General features: G+C 36.1%; 3 protein-coding genes across 3 annotated transcripts; all 3 read left to right on the top strand.

Moving 5' to 3' along the window:
* Positions 1 to 2,281: 2,281 nt before the first annotated feature.
* Positions 2,282 to 4,341, top strand: LOC141840859 (large ribosomal subunit protein uL14x/uL14z/uL14y). Its single transcript, XM_074728940.1, has 4 exons — positions 2,282 to 2,387; positions 2,483 to 2,767; positions 3,969 to 4,010; positions 4,095 to 4,341. Exons 1-4 carry the CDS (start codon positions 2,375 to 2,377, stop codon positions 4,175 to 4,177), a joined length of 423 nt encoding a protein of 140 aa, XP_074585041.1. The 5' UTR covers positions 2,282 to 2,374; the 3' UTR covers positions 4,178 to 4,341.
* Positions 4,342 to 4,904: 563 nt separating this feature from the next.
* On the top strand, positions 4,905 to 6,295 carry LOC141838841 (protein LSD1-like). Its single transcript, XM_074726434.1, has 5 exons — positions 4,905 to 4,991; positions 5,217 to 5,330; positions 5,593 to 5,706; positions 5,927 to 6,036; positions 6,177 to 6,295. The coding sequence occupies exons 1-5, from the start codon at positions 4,934 to 4,936 to the stop codon at positions 6,210 to 6,212; spliced, it is 432 nt and encodes a 143-aa protein (XP_074582535.1). The 5' UTR covers positions 4,905 to 4,933; the 3' UTR covers positions 6,213 to 6,295.
* A 700-nt stretch (positions 6,296 to 6,995) lies between these two features.
* On the top strand, positions 6,996 to 17,437 carry LOC141838840 (uncharacterized). Its single transcript, XM_074726433.1, has 13 exons — positions 6,996 to 7,298; positions 8,742 to 9,901; positions 10,787 to 10,872; positions 10,950 to 11,455; positions 11,524 to 11,955; positions 12,031 to 12,143; positions 12,217 to 12,797; positions 12,922 to 13,152; positions 13,248 to 13,372; positions 13,547 to 14,049; positions 15,700 to 15,820; positions 15,903 to 16,881; positions 16,980 to 17,437. The coding sequence occupies exons 2-12, from the start codon at positions 8,870 to 8,872 to the stop codon at positions 16,631 to 16,633; spliced, it is 4,461 nt and encodes a 1,486-aa protein (XP_074582534.1). The 5' UTR covers positions 6,996 to 7,298; positions 8,742 to 8,869; the 3' UTR covers positions 16,634 to 16,881; positions 16,980 to 17,437.
* Positions 17,438 to 17,904: the final 467 nt, after the last annotated feature.

Raw genomic sequence — 17,904 nt, 5'->3', positions numbered from 1 at the left:
GATCGAATATTTGTGGTTCGGTCGTTAATTTTAGCGACCGATTTGGATTTCGATCACTAATTAGTGATCGAATTGCCGTTCAATTGCTAAATGTAATGATCGATTTGAATTTCGATCGCTAATTTAGCAATAGATAATTTACTGCAATAAATTATATATGCTAAAATATATAGGATTTATTTATCATGTATGAAAATTATTGAATCAGCATGTTGTGGGATATGTTATTGTAGAAATGAACGGCTTAATTATCTTCCGTCTACGCCTAAGTTCTTATTTAGAAACTAAGTCAGTAAATTATTTAGATTAAAATAGATAGGGTTCATTTAGAGTACTTCTCTATCGAAATCTGTAATCTATTTTATCTAGTCGAATGGATTCAACGGCTCAATGATCTTCAATCTACTCGAAAATTTTCATTTAGATACTAAGTTAGCATTATAAAAATAATGATCCTGATCTCATTTAGAATTTTCGGTTGCTTATCGATTGTTAAACTCATTTAGCGATAAAAAAATCATAAAAAAATTGATCGTGATCTCATTTAGCGATTGAAATCCTATTCGATCATTAAATATCGATCGAAATCCAATTTGGTCGCTAAATTTAATGATCAAATTGTCGTTTGATCGCTAAATTTAGCGATCGATTTAGATTTCGATCGTTAATTTAGTGATCGAATTGTGATTCGATCGCTAAATTTAACGATCGAATTAGATTTCGATCGCTAAATGTAACGATGAATTTGGATTTCAATCATTAAATTAGTGATCGATTTGATTTTGATCACTAATTTAACGACCGAAATGTTAATTTTTTTGCAGTAAATTATCTATGCTAAAATAGATAGAGTTTATTTATCATAAATGAAAATTATTAAATCAGTAAGTTAGTGTTGTGAGATGTGGGTTCAATTAATCGCTAAGCCCAATAGGACAAAACCCAAGCTCGATAACTACTTAATCAATGCTAATTGTGTTCCTCTCGTTTTAATTGTGTGCCCAGTTATGAAAGTTGCCTTCTTCATTCCAAAAGTATTATAAACCACTTTATAAATACATGTTATTTTCGTATTGATGTTATTTAAAATTTTATTTATTTTTAATTTAACGATGAAGTCAAAAAAAAGCTCTATATATTGCATTAAGAGAAGAATAGATACTTAATTAATTGTTTGAGGAGACGATTACTTCTCGATCTCAATACGATCGAAATCTGTTTTGTCTGGTCGAATGGATTCAACTACTACTGTACTGATTATTCTTTTTTTTTTAAAAATTACTTGCTTCTAAAAAAAATGGAATTTCCGATTTTTTAGGATCAAGGGAAATCAGGGATCCTCAATTTTATTTTCGAGCAAATATAATAAACAAGATTTCCTTTTTTAATCTTATTCAGATTTAATTATTTTTTCTTAGAATAATTTTTGAATTTTTAAACAGATAAACTCATAAACGTACATGCGATCAAACTCAAGAGTTAATTAAGACTATAAAATCTGCTAGCTAAATGAAAATTATTTAACAAGACTACGTCAACTTAAATTACTATTCTTAATATAAATTATTTGTCAAAACAATTTATTAAATAAGTAAAAATCTGTTAATTAAAATTATTTTTTAAGCAACATATCGATCATGTGTATAAATTAAATAAGTAAAAATCTGTTAATTAAAATTATTTTTTTAAAGCAACATATCGATCATGTGTATAAATTAAAATATAATTTATAGTCAACAATCTCCAATTTCAACAAGATACATAATATTCTAATATGAATGATGATATTCATGATTGATCATTGTGATTTTCTCATAAATTAAAAGAGATGCTATACTTTTGATATCGTATTATATTTCGTACGATATGTAAATATTTGTGCTCTTCTGCAAAAAAGGTGGAATTCGTCATCTTAGCGGCCCCACGACTATTTATAAGAAGGTAAATCGAGAAATTACATGCAGTTGGTCATGACACAGGAAGGTATTGTCTAACTTCGTTAGTATTCGAATTCTTATCCTTTTCTGTAACTTTGCTACGGTAAATTTTTATGCTCGACTATCCCTTCTCGTTGAGAAAATTGATGACTTATACCTTTGATAACTAGCATTATTATTTTTTTCAAATATAATTGAGACAGCATTTTTCCTCTTTCAAATATAATTTAAAAAGCGATTTATATTTTACTTGTGATTATGAAAAGAAAAAAAAGAGTTTAAATCGCAAAGGCCCAGTGACGACCACTGCCTCCGGCCCAATGGCTTTCTCGTAAAATCCTGCAACGATAAAACCCTAGATCCCCCGCATAAAAGTCCAGCGACGGCGTAGCCATTCCATACCTTCTCGTGGTCGCTGCGCTTCCTGCTCCTCCAAGATGTCGAAGCGAGGTGCTCTGCGGGCTCCGATAAGAACATCTCCGTCGTTACGTGGTTGAGATTTTGTGCGGTTTTTTATTTCGATTCGTGGCGTGTGGGTTTTGCAGGTCGCGGAGGGACGGCGGGGAACAAGTTCCGGATGTCTCTGGGTCTGCCGGTGGCCGCCACGGTGAACTGCGCTGATAACACCGGAGCGAAGAATCTTTACATCATCTCCGTCAAGGGGATCAAGGGCCGCCTCAACCGTCTGCCTTCGGCCTGCGTCGGGGACATGGTTATGGCGACTGTCAAGAAGGGGAAGCCTGATCTCCGGAAGAAGGTCATGCCCGCTGTAATCGTTCGTCAGCGCAAGCCATGGCGCCGAAAGGACGGCGTCTACATGTACTTTGAAGGTATGCTGATTGATCCCCATTTCCAAGTCGATTACTTGTGATAATTTTTTCATAACAGGTTGCAAGTTGTTGTTTTTGTGAACCACTGACTGCATCTTAATATACTCGGAATGAACGTTATTGATGAGTAATTAGTGGAGAAAGAACTTAACTTGACTCCTAAAGTTCATATTCGATTCCATGCAGTTTTTTTTTTGAGATGCAGAAACCCTCTCTTATAATGTAATCTGAGATCGTAGAGATTTACTGTAATTCGTGAGCACTAATTATTGCTTAGGGGAGAGGTTACAGGTTTTTTCTATACAAAAGTTCTTGACAACTTGACAATTTCAGCAATTATATTGAGCAAACATTCAAGTTATGTCGTGAAGGAAAAAAACAACATAGAGAAAATTGTGTTGTTTTTGGGCGAGAAGGGTGTTTACTAGAGGTTGAGCTTATATTGCTTAAGTTTGGTCAGAGATTGCTTAATATTGGCAGCTCATTTGTCTTCTTTCTTCTCTGCATTGCACTGGTATTATGCATGCGCCACAGTAGCTTACATGCTTTATGCCTTTGGTATCTGAATTTTATATCCCTTATCAAGTATTATAGGTCTTGGCAGTGCTTGCATGCTGAAACTTCTGATACTTGTTGGAGCACGCGTTCTTTTTCATGAGTTGTGCACACTTTGAGTTAGACCTTTATTTATTAAGATGATTTGCAATATCTCACCTGGTTTGGTGGCATAATAGCCAGATTTTTTGTCATTATAATTCTTCATTTATTGTTTTTTTTACCATCACCTACCATTATCTCGTTCCACATGGTAGTATGCTGCCTTGTATTCCTATCCTATGAAGTTTGTTTGCTTGTATACTCTCTGTTTCCCTCACATTTGATGTATGGCTCTGTATGATATTCGACATGCTGCACATTGGCAATTTGGTACCCAAATTGTTAATTTTTTGACGCACCACTGGTTCAGTTATCATTTTGCTGGTATTATGTCTATGCTCTGGTTATTTCTGCATTTTTTTTCATGTTCTATGTAAAATAAATTAATCATTTCATTCTTAAATTCTACATTCATGATATCCTGTTCAAGTATTCTTGCATTGATGCCAAACTTGCAACTTCTATTTTGTTCTTGCTTTTTGTAACATTACAGTGTCTCCCACATTCTCAGTCGTCTGATACTCTTGCTTTTCCAATCATGCAGACAATGCTGGAGTGATCGTCAACCCCAAGGGAGAAATGAAAGGTATGCACATACTTATGTTCTATCAAAGAGACAAAAGAACATGTAAGTTTTAAACTGTATTTGTAACTCATTTGATTGTTTCAGGATCTGCTATTACTGGACCAATTGGGAAGGAATGCGCAGACCTGTGGCCAAGGATTGCAAGTGCAGCGAATGCAATTGTGTAATTCGATGTTGCTTAGAGCTGTGTTTTACTTTTCAACAAATAGTTTGGCATTGAAGGTTCTTTGGATTAGCTGTTGTGCAGCTCTCATTCCTGAAAATCTGTAGAACTGATTCTATGTACTTCTTGATGATTGTGTCAGTTGGATTTTGAGTTCCTATTTCTTAGCACACTGATAATTGATAATTCTTGTGAATGGTTGGTTACTATGGGATCTTATTTATGAACAATGCATTTTCTGCAGGAAATATAGAAAATATTAATGAGTATTTTCGATAGCAGAAACTTGTAAAATGGAAAAAAAAAACAAACATAATTAAGGTGTTTTAAGGAATTGCTGTAAAAATACAGAATTATTTTGCTGGTGTATAAGATAAATATCGGGAAAAATTACATGAGGACACGTGGATTTTACCATGAATACGAGGAAACATGGACCGGCAAACTGCTACTGCTAGGTCGAATCCAGTAACGTCTGCCACACGCGGCGCTTCCTCAGCCGGCAGTTCCGACGCTCGTGGTGGGAACGTGCCCTGCTTCATGAATCAAAGCTTGCAGACAGACTGCAGCAGGCAATTAATTGCACACGTCTTTCTCAATCAATTCATGGATGGGAAAAAGAAGAACAATGACAGTTCATGCTTTAATTCTTAATTAGTGAGGAAAAGAAGATGATTATATATGATGTAGGCCTCGAACTGAAGGTGCATGTGTGAAACAGTTTGGGAGCAGTCAGGGCGTAGCATAGCATAGGCAAGCAATGCCAGTTCCACTGGCTCCGTATCCAACACCTCCTGTGTTATTCGCACCGTCAAATGGTATTGTATATTCTGAATAAGTTCCATTGTTGCTATTTTGTGGCAAGACTTGTATGATCATGTTGTCTATGGAACAATGCCTTAATTAGGAACTATACAAGCTTGTGTTTTGTGTGACTCGTCTTTCCTGTGAAAGGGAAACAAAAATTTGAGTCATGTGTCGCTCAGCATACATTCCCATGAGACAAAATCCCTGTGTAGATTAGTTCTCTTTTTGATTCTCAGGTGTACAAAGCCAGCTTGTGTGTTCAGGGTGCAGAAACCTCCTCTCGTATCCTCTGGGAGCAACATCAGTATGCTGTGCCGTTTGCAGTGCAGTAACCGCTGTGCCACCTCCTGGTACACTCTTCCTCATTGAACACTGCATCAAATTAAAACAAAAAGGGGTCCTCACAGATTTAAATGAAAAGTTATTGATGTAAATTTGGATCTAAGAGTACTAATTGGAGCATTAGATTGTTTCAAGGTTAATTTTAAGTTCATGTCAGCTGGAACCTTGAGCTTTACCTGATCTAACTTGTTTTCTTAATTTTCTCTTCTTTTTATTTTGTGATAACTGAACTATTTGAACTTTTTGCTACTATCGCTGTATATCCAACAGGTACAGAAATGGCTCAATTAGTTTGTGGAGGGTGCCACACTCTCCTGATGTTCATACGCGGAGCAACTAGTGTCCATTGTTCTTGTTGTCAGACAGTTAACTTGGCTGAAGAGGGTGAGGAGAATGATTCAAAGCTTAGTTATTCGATTCATCTATTTCTGAATAAAAGTTTTTTGCTCATACACAAACTACTGAAAAAGAGTAAATCATTTCTCAAAACTGCTTCTCTGCAACAAGATGGTATTCAGTTAGTAATTGGATAAACACTATATCAAACTTGAAAACCATGCATTTCATCTGAATGAAATGAGAGTTATTACATGTTGAAATACAGCAAATCAAGTGGCACATGTGAAGTGTGGAAATTGCCATATGCTATTGATGTACCAATACGGAGCAAGATCAGTGAAATGTGCAGTCTGCAACTTTGTAACTTCAGTTGGGGTGAGTTAAATGTTCTTAAACACTCACAGATTTTAATTAAAGGACTACTGTTACCTATACTTCTTTCTACATGCTGTTTTCCATGCTAAATTTTTATGAAGTTGGCAAGTGACAGGAAATGATTTTTATCCATTTGGCAGGGTTCGACAAGCACAGATCGGAAACAAAGAAACTGAATCCATGGAGTCGAGGATACAACAATAATCATTGTCCTCTTGAATTCTCTTCTTCCAGTTCTTGCTGTGTTGTTTCCTTCATCTTCTTTGCACCAGAAGATTACAGATCTTGTTTTCTGCTTTTACAGTTTGCGGTTTGTGCATGAATGAGTGTGAAGTTCATTTTATGAACTGCATTTCACATTCTAAGAGCCTGAGATCAATGCAAGTTATTAGTTTGTGGCTTCATCTAAATTCTAAACTATGCAAGTTATTAGTTTGTGCATTTCATAATGATATTGTATTTGAAACAACAACGCAGACTGATTGATATTTAAAATTGATTATCAAATGAAAAATAAATTAATAGTTGGATGGAATTAAAAAAATTATTAGTACAGAGAATAGTTATGAGAATGAGAATGAAGATTAATATTTGAGTATAAAAATGATGAAAGTTGAATATTCGTTGAAGATTTGGTTGGTTATAATAAATGGAACATCTCAGCGACTCATGGATTACCGTGCTGGGCTGGCTCTGCAGGCTGAGCCATCTCGGTCCGGCCCAACTCCCAAACTAAATCAGACCAAACCGGGTCGAACCGATTTACCCGTCTCAGTAGATGCACACCAACAGCTTTTGAATATTAATTTTTTTAATAAAAAATTATCAAGTATTACTATATTTATCCAAAACGCAAAAATATCAGGACATCATCTAAGTCACGTGACAAGGGTTGGTTCCATGTTCTATATCTGAGGAACACCCCTCTTCTTCCTTTCCGCCTTCGCCCCCTTCCCTTCTCTCCCTCCCATCGCCCTCGTCTCCATTGAAACGCCTCCTCGAAGCGAGCGGTTACTCTCGCTGACTCCTGCGCTAGCTTAATCTGTTCTTCTTTGTTCGCTTCGCCGTTCCTCTCTCCGATACTCACCGCCTTCTCCTCCCCTCGGCAGCCGCGGGGCTTAATTCGCATCGGGCGGTAAGTACCGGAACCCTATTCGGAGCTGATACCGGTAGGCGTGGGATGATGAGAGATCGACCAGCGCGCGCCCTGGATTAGCTGTAGTAAGCCACCGAGAGTTTGGCGCAACCGGAGGCATGTAAAAGTACCCCCTCTACTACTCTTGATCATGGCTCCGCATTCATCTATTTGATCAATCGGATCTTTTCTGTATTCGGATTAGTCTACTTGACGGAATGATTTGATTGATTTGCTTTTTATGCTCTGCTGTTGACGCCGAAATGCTTTTGTGATCAAATGGGATGAGAAATTGGGTTATCTTTCTTGAGTTATGGTTTCCTTATTGAGAAAGTTTGTTTTTTCATCTAATTTACTCTTCTTTGTGGTTTTGGGACGTTCTAATACTGCTGCATTGCTCAACCTCCTTTGAATTTGTTCTATTAGATAGGGAAATTGATAGATGATGGTGAAATTTGAGTGTTTCTGGAAGTATCCTTAATTTATGTTACTATTTATAGTGGTGATAATTTTTTTTTTTTTTGGATTAGTGTGCTCAGCTATTGTGATCTCATTGTGGATGTATGAGGATCACGAACTTATTTTTTTAGATGATGTTGATGCTGGTTGGTAAATGCTGCACACAAGGCCCCCTTGACTATGTTGTCCTTAATTTATGTGCATGTTTACAGTGGTGATAGGTTGCTTTTTTTTCTGGATTAGCGTGTCAGATATTGTATCCTGATTGTGGTAATGTATGTGGATTATGGACTGGTTTTTTAGATGATGTTGATACTGGTTGGTAAATGCTGCACACAGGCCCCCTTGATGAATATGACTACAATCCTCCAAGGACATTCTATGAGATATTTTAATTCAGACAAGTTTTTAACTCATCTTAGAATGAGTAATATGCCTTTGTTACCATTTTAGTTATTGTTTATTTCATTACAATACTACAAGACAAACTTATAGGAGCCTAATGATTCCATTAGACTAACCATGATTTCGTTGTACTAACGGTCTGTTTAGTTAATTACTTCTAGTTATAAGATACACAAGCCAATTCTTCCATCAAAAAGACCTAACAAAACACTAAAACATGCCCATATTAGGATTAAGTTTCTACACATAAGCCAATTCTTCCATCAAAAAGGCCTAACAAAACACTAAAACATGCCTCAAATTATTAGGATTAAGTTTCTAACTAGTTTAATTCAATTAAAAAACTTGGGTATAACTAGTCTCATAGTAAATGTACTTGAGTGTCATTGTCATCAAAGTCTTATTTGACCCAACTACTTGGTGTTGGTTATATGGATCTTATCCTTTACCAGTGTGCTTCAGGAAGACTATATCATCAGTAATATCAAAATCAATTTAATCTTTTTTATTACACCAAGTAAAATTTTCATTGGCCACCTTCAAAATTTATTTGTCTGCAGTAAATTTACTTAGTTGTGATGCTAACAAAAACCATTGATCTTGGATTTTGTTAATGATGAAACATGTATTTTACTTTATTTTAATGCAATTTAGCATGTGATTCAACTTTTGCATATAGTCTTATTTTGCTGTTGTTCTTACTCAGTGATCTGCCCAATTGATCAAAGTGCTTAAACGTACTTAAGGATTCTCACACTTGGCTAGAACCTGGGACATGCAACGTGTGTTCTTCTCCTTGCATTGTGTTTGCAGTTCAATTGGCCTTCACCACAGATGGAGTTGAACCTTGACAGGGAGCCTTCCGAAAATATCACTTCCCAGAAAGAAGATGATGATTCTTTGATCAATGTTGCTGTTAAGAGCAGAGAACATAATGTGCAGAAGATAGAAGAAAGCACAATATGTCATCCACAAAGTAATAGTTTGGTACATGATTCATCTGTTGAAAATGCTGAAAGTAAACAAACAATTGTAGCACCAGCAGTACATGTTGCATCTGAGAAGGTTGTCTTAGATTGCAAGGCTACTTTTGATGTAGTTGAAGAGAACAATTTCCAACAAGAACAAATGAGCTCTACTGGTGATCGTCTTTTCTCCTCAGACAGCGATAAAACATCAGATTTGCATAACAGAAGAACTTCAAATATTGCTGATGAACAACATAAAAAGTGCCAGAGGGACAATATTTCATATGTTGTATTAAGCGATTCTGGTAATGCAAATCATGATCATCCTGCAGAATTAGAGAAGAAACTTATAGGATGCCACTCCAGGTCATCTGAATCTTCACTTGAGAAAAATGGCAAAAAGGAGATTCAGAAAGAAGTTATTGATGACTATATTAATAGTGAATCTGAAGAGAATCAGACTAACCCTATAGGAAATTCAACACTTATGTTGAAGAATAGTAGTGCATATTGTTTGGAAGATGCCAACCCTTATCACAATACCAATGGCTTAAAAGACCCCTATTCAAGTAGTAATATATCTTCAAAATCCCAAATTTTTTGTTCAGGTTCACCAGGGAAAACACATCTTTCTCAAACCATGGCCAATGTGAATGGGCAAAAAGATACTGCAGATGGTGATGTTAGCACAGAAGATAGTGGAAATACTCATCCTCAATTAGTTTCTCTGGGAGGCATTGATGCTGAAAATTGCAGCAGTGGATTAAAGCTGCAAGAGGCAGTAAAGTCAAGGGATAGCAAAGACCAACCTGATAGCCCCAACTCAAATTCTCAGACACCTCAAGTGCTTTTACAGCCAGATTTTGAGAGTGAAGTTTCAGCAGAAACTGAAGATGATGTAAGCTCACAATTTCCTTCTCTTTGGTAGTGTATATTATATTTATATATATATATATATATATATATATATATATATATATATATATATGTATTGTAGGAACTTTTTTTATTGAGATGTGTCATTGACTCATGACAAATTAGTCTTGAACTTGAACAAGTGCTGCATCTTAATGAACAAGGATTTGACCATTGATGAGGGTGTAGGTATAGTGATGCATCTTTGAGTCTATTATGTTTATCAATTGTTAAGTGTTTCACTCAACTTTACTTGTAGGGTAATCTTGATAACATTTTGTTTCTGAAAAGGATTGTTTTAGTTGCTCCTCACCCGTCTGTGGATTTTTTATTTTGGTTTTATGGTTCCAAAAAAAATGCTAACTTTCCATTTTTCAACTATTTATTTGTAAATGATGCATATATCTTTAATCTGTTAACCAGCCATGTGGAAATTGGTAATATGTTTTAATCTTTGACAAATAATGGAAGCTTTAATCTTGTCAACAATAATTTTAGGGTCAGCTAAGCAATTCCTTATCTTGCTGAATCAGAACTATTTATAATCTGTTAACCAGCTATTTTCATAACAACAACAACATTGAAGAACAGACCGATAAACACAGTCCCAACTATTTGAGTTGGCTAATCCATATGTTATCTTGCTGTTGAACTCTATGTAAAGCTACATTTCTACTAGTTTTAAGTGTTGTTCTCATGTAACATCAAAATGTGGTCACTGCAATTAAATTGAACTTCTCCATATCTGATGTGTGTGTCATTTCAAAAAGAAGTAAGGAACTGATACATGACTAGTTGGTTAAGGAGCTTAGTTACATGCTTTTTATGATTGCACATACTTAGAGTGTTTTATGTGATATTTTTGCAGGTAAAAGTCTGTGATATCTGTGGGGATGCAGGTCAGGATGAGTTGCTTGCTATCTGTAGCAGATGCAGTGATGGGGCTGAGCATATGTAAGTTTTTTTTCTTCTTTTTCAAGAGATGCTTTTCATAAAACTATTTTGTTTGATGGAAATTTTCTTTTGATCAGCTACTGCATGCGAGTAATGTTGGCTGAAGTCCCTGAAGGTGAGTGGTTATGTGAAGAATGTCAACTGAAGGAAGCTGCAGATCAAGTGGCAGGAAAAACTGAAGCACAAGTTGCTCCAACAGAAGCTCCGCTGCATTTAGAAGAAGATACTAGAAGCAAGGAAAGCAGTCTGGACAATAAAGCAACTGATCCAGATGTGAGAAGATACAATAAAGATCCAATTAAGTCTAGTTCATTTAAGACGAAGGAAGAGAAATTGGAGGTTAATTCTGTTTCTAAGGAGAAACTCTATGAAGCAGTTGATGCATCTACTGGAACAATTGTTCCTGAGAAACCTTCTCAGTTCTCATGTGAGAACAACAACAAACATGATAGTGTGAAGGCAAAACCAATCTCCTCCACAATATGCGGCAAGTCAGAAGAAATATATCACCCAGATTCTCACACACAAACTGCCTCTGGCCTCAAATCATCTAGGATGCAAACACCATTGCAACCAACACGTGGTAGGTTTGCTATAGTTTATGCTTGAGCATTTCTAATACACTTAGTTTCACATGTTTAAAGCTTTTAGTCTCAGGGCTTCTGTCAAAGTCAAATTCGTTTAACAATTCAAAAGTGCCAAAAGTGAAGCAGTTGCTGGATAATGTTCCTTGGAAGCTAAAACTTAACAGGGAATCTAATTTAACCAACAAAAAAAATGAAGGACCATCCCGGACAATTACAAAATCTGCATCATTTGGAAGCGAGACTTCAGGCTTCTCCAATGCTGAGACATCAAACAAAGTGCATGCACTTAACCCACCACATCATGAGTATCCTAAGCAAGTGAAAGGTGGGATTATGCTGGATAAGAAAAATTCTACATGTGATCAGCAATTTGTCGCTTCTGCAGTGTTGACAAAGGTTGATTCAAATGTTCAAAACTGTGGTTACAAAGTAAGCAGGATGTCTGATTTAAGCAATCTATCTGGTAAAAGAGGATCAATCGATGCAACTAGTTCATGTAAGTAAATGCTTCTGTATTGATTGTGTAGCTTATCTATGTTATTTGTAACTGATTATTCTGGGGATTCATTAGCTACTGAACTGAAGATACAGCCATCAGCATCTCTCTCTCGAACTGCTGGAAGTACATCTGTAGTTAGATTATGTAAGAACGAAGATCATAAGACTTCTCAACCTGTTTCCAAGGTAACTAAGCTATTCACTGGTATTCCTTTTTGTCAAACGATGTAGTTAACTTGCCCACAAAAATTCACCTCAGGCTGCTGACTTAACACAAAGAGATGTCAAAGCCAAGGACCAAACATCTATAAACTCTAGGCAGGCAGTTCCGGTCCCAAATCGTTTACCGCGTTGCCATAAGTGTAATGAAACAGGTCACACCTCACTGTTCTGTGCAGTTGATAAACTTCGCATGACTGCCACAAAACCTTCTTCTGAACGAAGTTTGAAGGATACGGATAACCGAGGTATTAAGTGGAAAAATGTAATTCCGGGATTAACAGGGAAATCTGGAACTAAGAGAAAATCACCTGATCAATCCGAGGATGTTTCTTTAGCCAGTGCTGATGTAAACTCTGAAGCCACAATTTTATCTTCAAGTTTTAAAAACTTGTCTTCCATTGCAAGGACAACTGATGTTCAAAATTGTAGTAAAGCAGCATATACTATCCATGTAAAACAAATGGAAGATCATAAGAAATCTATAAATGTTTCTGGAGGAGGGACAGTTGACTTTACAGATGACATGTTGGCAAGGCCTACTGCATTCCCTGGCCAAGCTTCCATTCCCATTGATCTACTGAGAATTTCAGCTATTCCAGAGATGGACTACATCTGGCAGTATGACATGTTCTTACTAGTGTTTAAGAGTGTGTTTAATTCTAAATCATTATAATCATATAGTTACACAATCATTTTAATAGCTTACTGCATTATGCTTATACTTTTTTCTTATTATGCTCAGAGGTGCTTTTGAGGTGTTGAGGGCTGCCAAGCCTCCTGCTGTTTTTGATGGTTTTCAGGCTCACTTGTCGTCCAATGTCTCACCCAAAGCACTGGAAGTGGCAGGGCAGTTTCCATGCAAAGTTCAGTTGAAGGAAGTACCTCGTCTAAGCTCATGGCCCTTGCAGTTTCATGAGAGCAGTCCTAGAGAAGATAATGTTGCTATATTTTTCTTTGCTAAAAATATTGACAGGTCAGTTTATTATGTATATTTGTTCATTGCAAATTTCCATAAAGCCTGCAGGTTGGGACAATATCTGATGTTTCTATATGTTGCATTTTGTGCAGTTATGAAAATTACTATTGGAAGCTATTGGATAATATACTAAAAAATGATCTAGCTCTCGTAGGTGTTATTGGTGCAATGCAACTTCTTATATTCCCTTCAAGTCTATTACCAAAGGACTCCCAACGTAAGATTCAACCTTAACTGTTGCTACATCATAAGAGGGACAATATACCATTTAGTGTATTTTTTTGGTCAAAAGATTTTAAACTTTATCTGCATATCCTAAGTGGTTTTATGTGGACCTACCAAGAAATTCGATAAATGAGCATCTGATTTACTGTTGTTTTCTGTACTTCAGGTTGGAACAATTTATTTTATCTTTGGGGTGTATTTAGAGGAAGTCAGGAAAATAGCTTGATAGACCTGCCTGGTCTTAATAAGAAGCCTTCTGTTTCTAGTTTGAAGGTGGAACCTGCCACCCAGGACCTGTCTATGCCAACTGCTTCTGGTGTTTGTAGCAGGCTTATCATATCTGATGTCAAAAATAGGGCTGTTTCATCTGACAGATTGCCCACTGCAGATGCATCCAGATGTATCTGCAGTGATCTTCAGGATATTCCAACATCAGGGAAGGATAATGAGGTCTCCAACAAAGAACCATCTCTTCTAAAGGACACCTTGCATCAGGCTGTTCCTGATGATGAAGTGCAAAAGAAACATATTTCATCCTCTTTTCCTGCAGCTTCTGCATCTAGAAACATGAGCCAGCACAATTCAGTCCTTGTTTCCCATCCAGAACCAAAACTTCAGATAGACATTGAAAAATTGCCTCCAGAGATGGAAGATAATCTATACAGATTGGTAAGCCTCTCTCTCTCTCTCTCTCTCTGCACAAGTTGCTTCAAATTTTTCATGGTTAACCAGAAAGCTACCATGTTAGTGGTAGGATCATCTCTGCTTGGAGTCTTGCCTAATAGAAAGGAACTTCATGCATCATAGTCTGGATCATCTTTGCTGGAAGAAACTATTGTCAAATGTCATATGGTGGCAGTAGATATGCCCAAGCTCATTGCATTTGGTTATAACATGACTTGCCTTAGATGATAATTTGATTGTGCAGACTGGAATTACATCTTATTTGAATGGAGAATGTTTTTTCTTGGCTGATGGTATTCTCTAACTAGACGATAATATTTCTATTTCATGAGTCAAATCCTGGGTCACCAATGCTGCAAATGCCAAAAATTCATGTGCTGATAGTGTTGGGTATATATATTCATGAATATATTGATAGGTATTTAGTTCATTCTCAAACAGGTTTTTCTTCCCTAATGAGTGACTTGGTATCTATTTGCATTATCATATTCATTATTTTAATTTTAATGTGGGAACAATGTTATATCCGATACCATTTAATGCAGCATGAGCAAGGTTGGCTATCCAGCCAGCGATCTCATGGGACTTGATATGAGCAGGATAAATCTGTGTTCTTAGCTGGTGTTCTTATCGAGTTGCATGTCTCAATCAGTAATTCTTTGAGAGAGGAGAATTTTCAAATAGAAATTGTGTTTATGAATGAAACAACAGGAGAGGAGACAGGAGACAGGAGACAGGCTTATAGTCCTTACAAAAACCACCTTTCTTAAAACACGATGTAAAATAGATTAGGCTTGCCAGAGATAATAGAACTACACAAATAGTAAACTTCATCTTTAAAATTAAATCATAAGCCATTTTTTTAAAAAAAAATTTATTGCATATCTTGTCCAATGCAATTAGAATGAGATCCTAAATTTTTAAATCCTAAAGTTCTAGCAATTGATAAGTGATACTTGATCATCTTCCTTTATTTGACTGTTCTATGTGTATTTGGTACCAATATCGCTTGACTGCATGATTAATCTCTGATGTTGGAAAATAGTGCCACATTAATTCCCTAGTTTGAATATGATACGTCATTTTAAGATTGTATTAATCTTATTTTTTTATATTAAAGTTATGAATCACAATAATTTTATTTCATATGAATAGATGGAAGAGAGCAAGGATTTTGATGACTAATAACTCTATTTATTTACAGCCTTGAGAGTTTCAAGATACACACGGCTGCATTGAAGTTTTTAATTGGTTGGATTCCTAGTGGAGCCTACTCATTTTAATATAACACTTTGCATATCATTAATCTTAGTTATTTGGCTTCTGACTTGGGATCATTTGAAAAGCTGATGACTAGTTGCAAGTAATAATGTAGCAACTAGTAGAGTATAATCCTGCAAGTAGAATTCTAATTGCATATCATGGAAGATTACGCCACAATTTATCCTTTTTGCAACTTGTACAACTTTTTTATTTTTTATTCAACGGTTGACTTTCTTGCACAATAAAATTACATGTACAAGCCTCTATGTTGATGTTTTGCAGCCCTAGTCAAGTATTTTATCTAGTTTTATCATGATCCTATTTGTTGGTTGTTTAATCTCACACACTTTTGGCTGACATGTCATATATTAGGACGAATTTGCTAGTGATTCAGATTGCAGAAAAGATCTTGAAAACCTTGTTCATGGCAGCAGTGCAAGGGTTGGTAATTGTTTAGAACACTCAAAGTCGGTTTCATTAAACTGCTGGCAAGGTGTGTCTTCTCTTGTAATTTGACTCACATCTCTCTCAATCTGTATAATTCTTCTCATTTTATCTTCCACTTCATGGATCAGATAATGAAAGAAATGTACAAATGTTAGACCATCTTAGCTGGGAATCAAAGCCTAATCTGAAATGTGCACATCCAGGCTCGCTGGATACGCTGAAAACTTCTTCTGGTAATTTGTTACAAGCCACAGGTGATTCAATGCTGTGGACAGATCGGTCAACATGCACATCTCTGAGTGATGAAAAAGAACACAAAAAGATGAGGCTTGATAATGGTGAGCATATCAATTGTAACTTAAGGGAGGAAACTTCATGCAGTGGATTATCCTCTAAAATGCAACCTGTATCATCTAGTTTAACAAATACTAGCCTGTTCTATGGAGAAACATCAGAGAGCTCAAAAAATACTGAAAATTATTTCTTCCATGTCAATCAAGGACCTACATGTACAAAGGCAGACAACCTAATATATGTTTCGTTGGATGATGACGATTCACCTAAATCTAGTATCCCTGACCTTGAGTTAGCTTTGGGAGATAAAAGAAGTCTCATAAACCAGGTGGCCTTCCCTTTGTCATCTCAAAAGACTACAGAAAGGAACAATCTAGATAAGCTACTTGTTGCTGAAGTGGTTGATGGAGATGATGCACCAGCTTCGCTTTCCCTCTCACTAGCTTTTCCTGTATCAGAGAAGGCACAAACTGCTAAGCCAAATTCAGAAGCAGAGCAGCTTTTGCCTGATAAGTCTTCCACTAACACTTCTTTGCTTCTTTTCAATGGCTGTACAGACCCATAAGTTAATTCAGAATCACAGTTCATAACAGCTTGTAAGCTATCATCAGTAATTGCAGCCAGAATGTAGAGTTTCTGCAAGATAACAACACATTATGAGGCCCTTGACCATCTATTTTCTAACTGTAATATATGCAATTGCTTCAATTCCTGTTCTTTTGGATTTCAAGTGCAGAGTCACCATTGTTGAAGTTTATATACAAGCGGGCTGACCAGGCTCAGGGTGTTTGGCCTTGGATTATGTAGTTCTCTGTAAGTTATCTTTATCGCCTCTGTCTTTCCTCAGTCTAATTTATGCAAAAGAAGTTCTTGATTGTGAACTAATGTATTTTAGGTAAAATACTTATCAGGGCACCATCTCATATGTTGGAACAAAGAGGCATGACATCAACAGCATTGTTACCAATGCTTATGTGGCTGAAGGATGGTTAGTCTACCGCAGCATCTCTTTTCGCAACCATTGTGCCAATTAACAGACTGGATGCGCCTTGCACTTTTTTTTTCATCAACATGGACTGTTGCAAATAACACAAGAAATAGATGAGCAGGCCCCATCTATGCAATTATCATGGAAACATCTTGTTCCTGATGCTCATTCAGAAACACGTAACTCAGCAATAAGTCGAGAGATGTATTTTCTGCTATCCTAATTGAGTTACAGAGTCTATAAGGTAAACTCAAGGTTTTGAGTTGTGTTGTAAATCCTGTAGATTTTTTTCATAATAGCCATTTTCACAGTTCGACAAGTGAATGCTCCTGTATACATTTTGTTTGAGTTGGAAACAATCATGCTTCCTCTGTGCTCCAATTCTAGTTGTTGCATACAGCCAAAGCAAAGTTGCAACCTTTTCTAGAAAATTTTCATTCTGCACTGACAATATTAATACTTAAATTTTCTCTTTATTCATCATGACAATTAATGCTGTCATATATTTGTTCTTCGTGCATTTGATCTGGATTTAGTTGCTCTCTGAAAATCGATGATGTTGTCAATCATGTTTTGATTCCGCAAGTATTTTTTTTCAAAAACGTAAATTTGCTGCATATCTTAAACTTATTTTTAACAATTAAGATAAGTATATTTTTATATTAATAATCTTTTTTGCAAAAGATGGATTCCGTCACTTTAACAATTAATAATTTATGAGGAGGTAAATCGAGAAATTATAATTGATCACGTTGGAGGAGGAGGAGGGTATTGCTCATAATTTAGCGATCTTAATTTCTTATGTCAATGATCTAATTTAGCAAAGATTTTTTTTTCAGTTTATATAT

The sequence above is a fragment of the Curcuma longa genome, chromosome 11 (genome assembly GCF_044706935.1).
Source record: "Curcuma longa cultivar G26 ecotype Majalengka, Jawa Barat chromosome 11, ITB_CL_G26_1.1, whole genome shotgun sequence".
Lineage (NCBI taxonomy): Eukaryota > Viridiplantae > Streptophyta > Magnoliopsida > Zingiberales > Zingiberaceae > Curcuma > Curcuma longa.
Note: the sequence above shows the minus strand (reverse complement) of the source record. Positions and strands in the feature narration are given on the sequence as shown.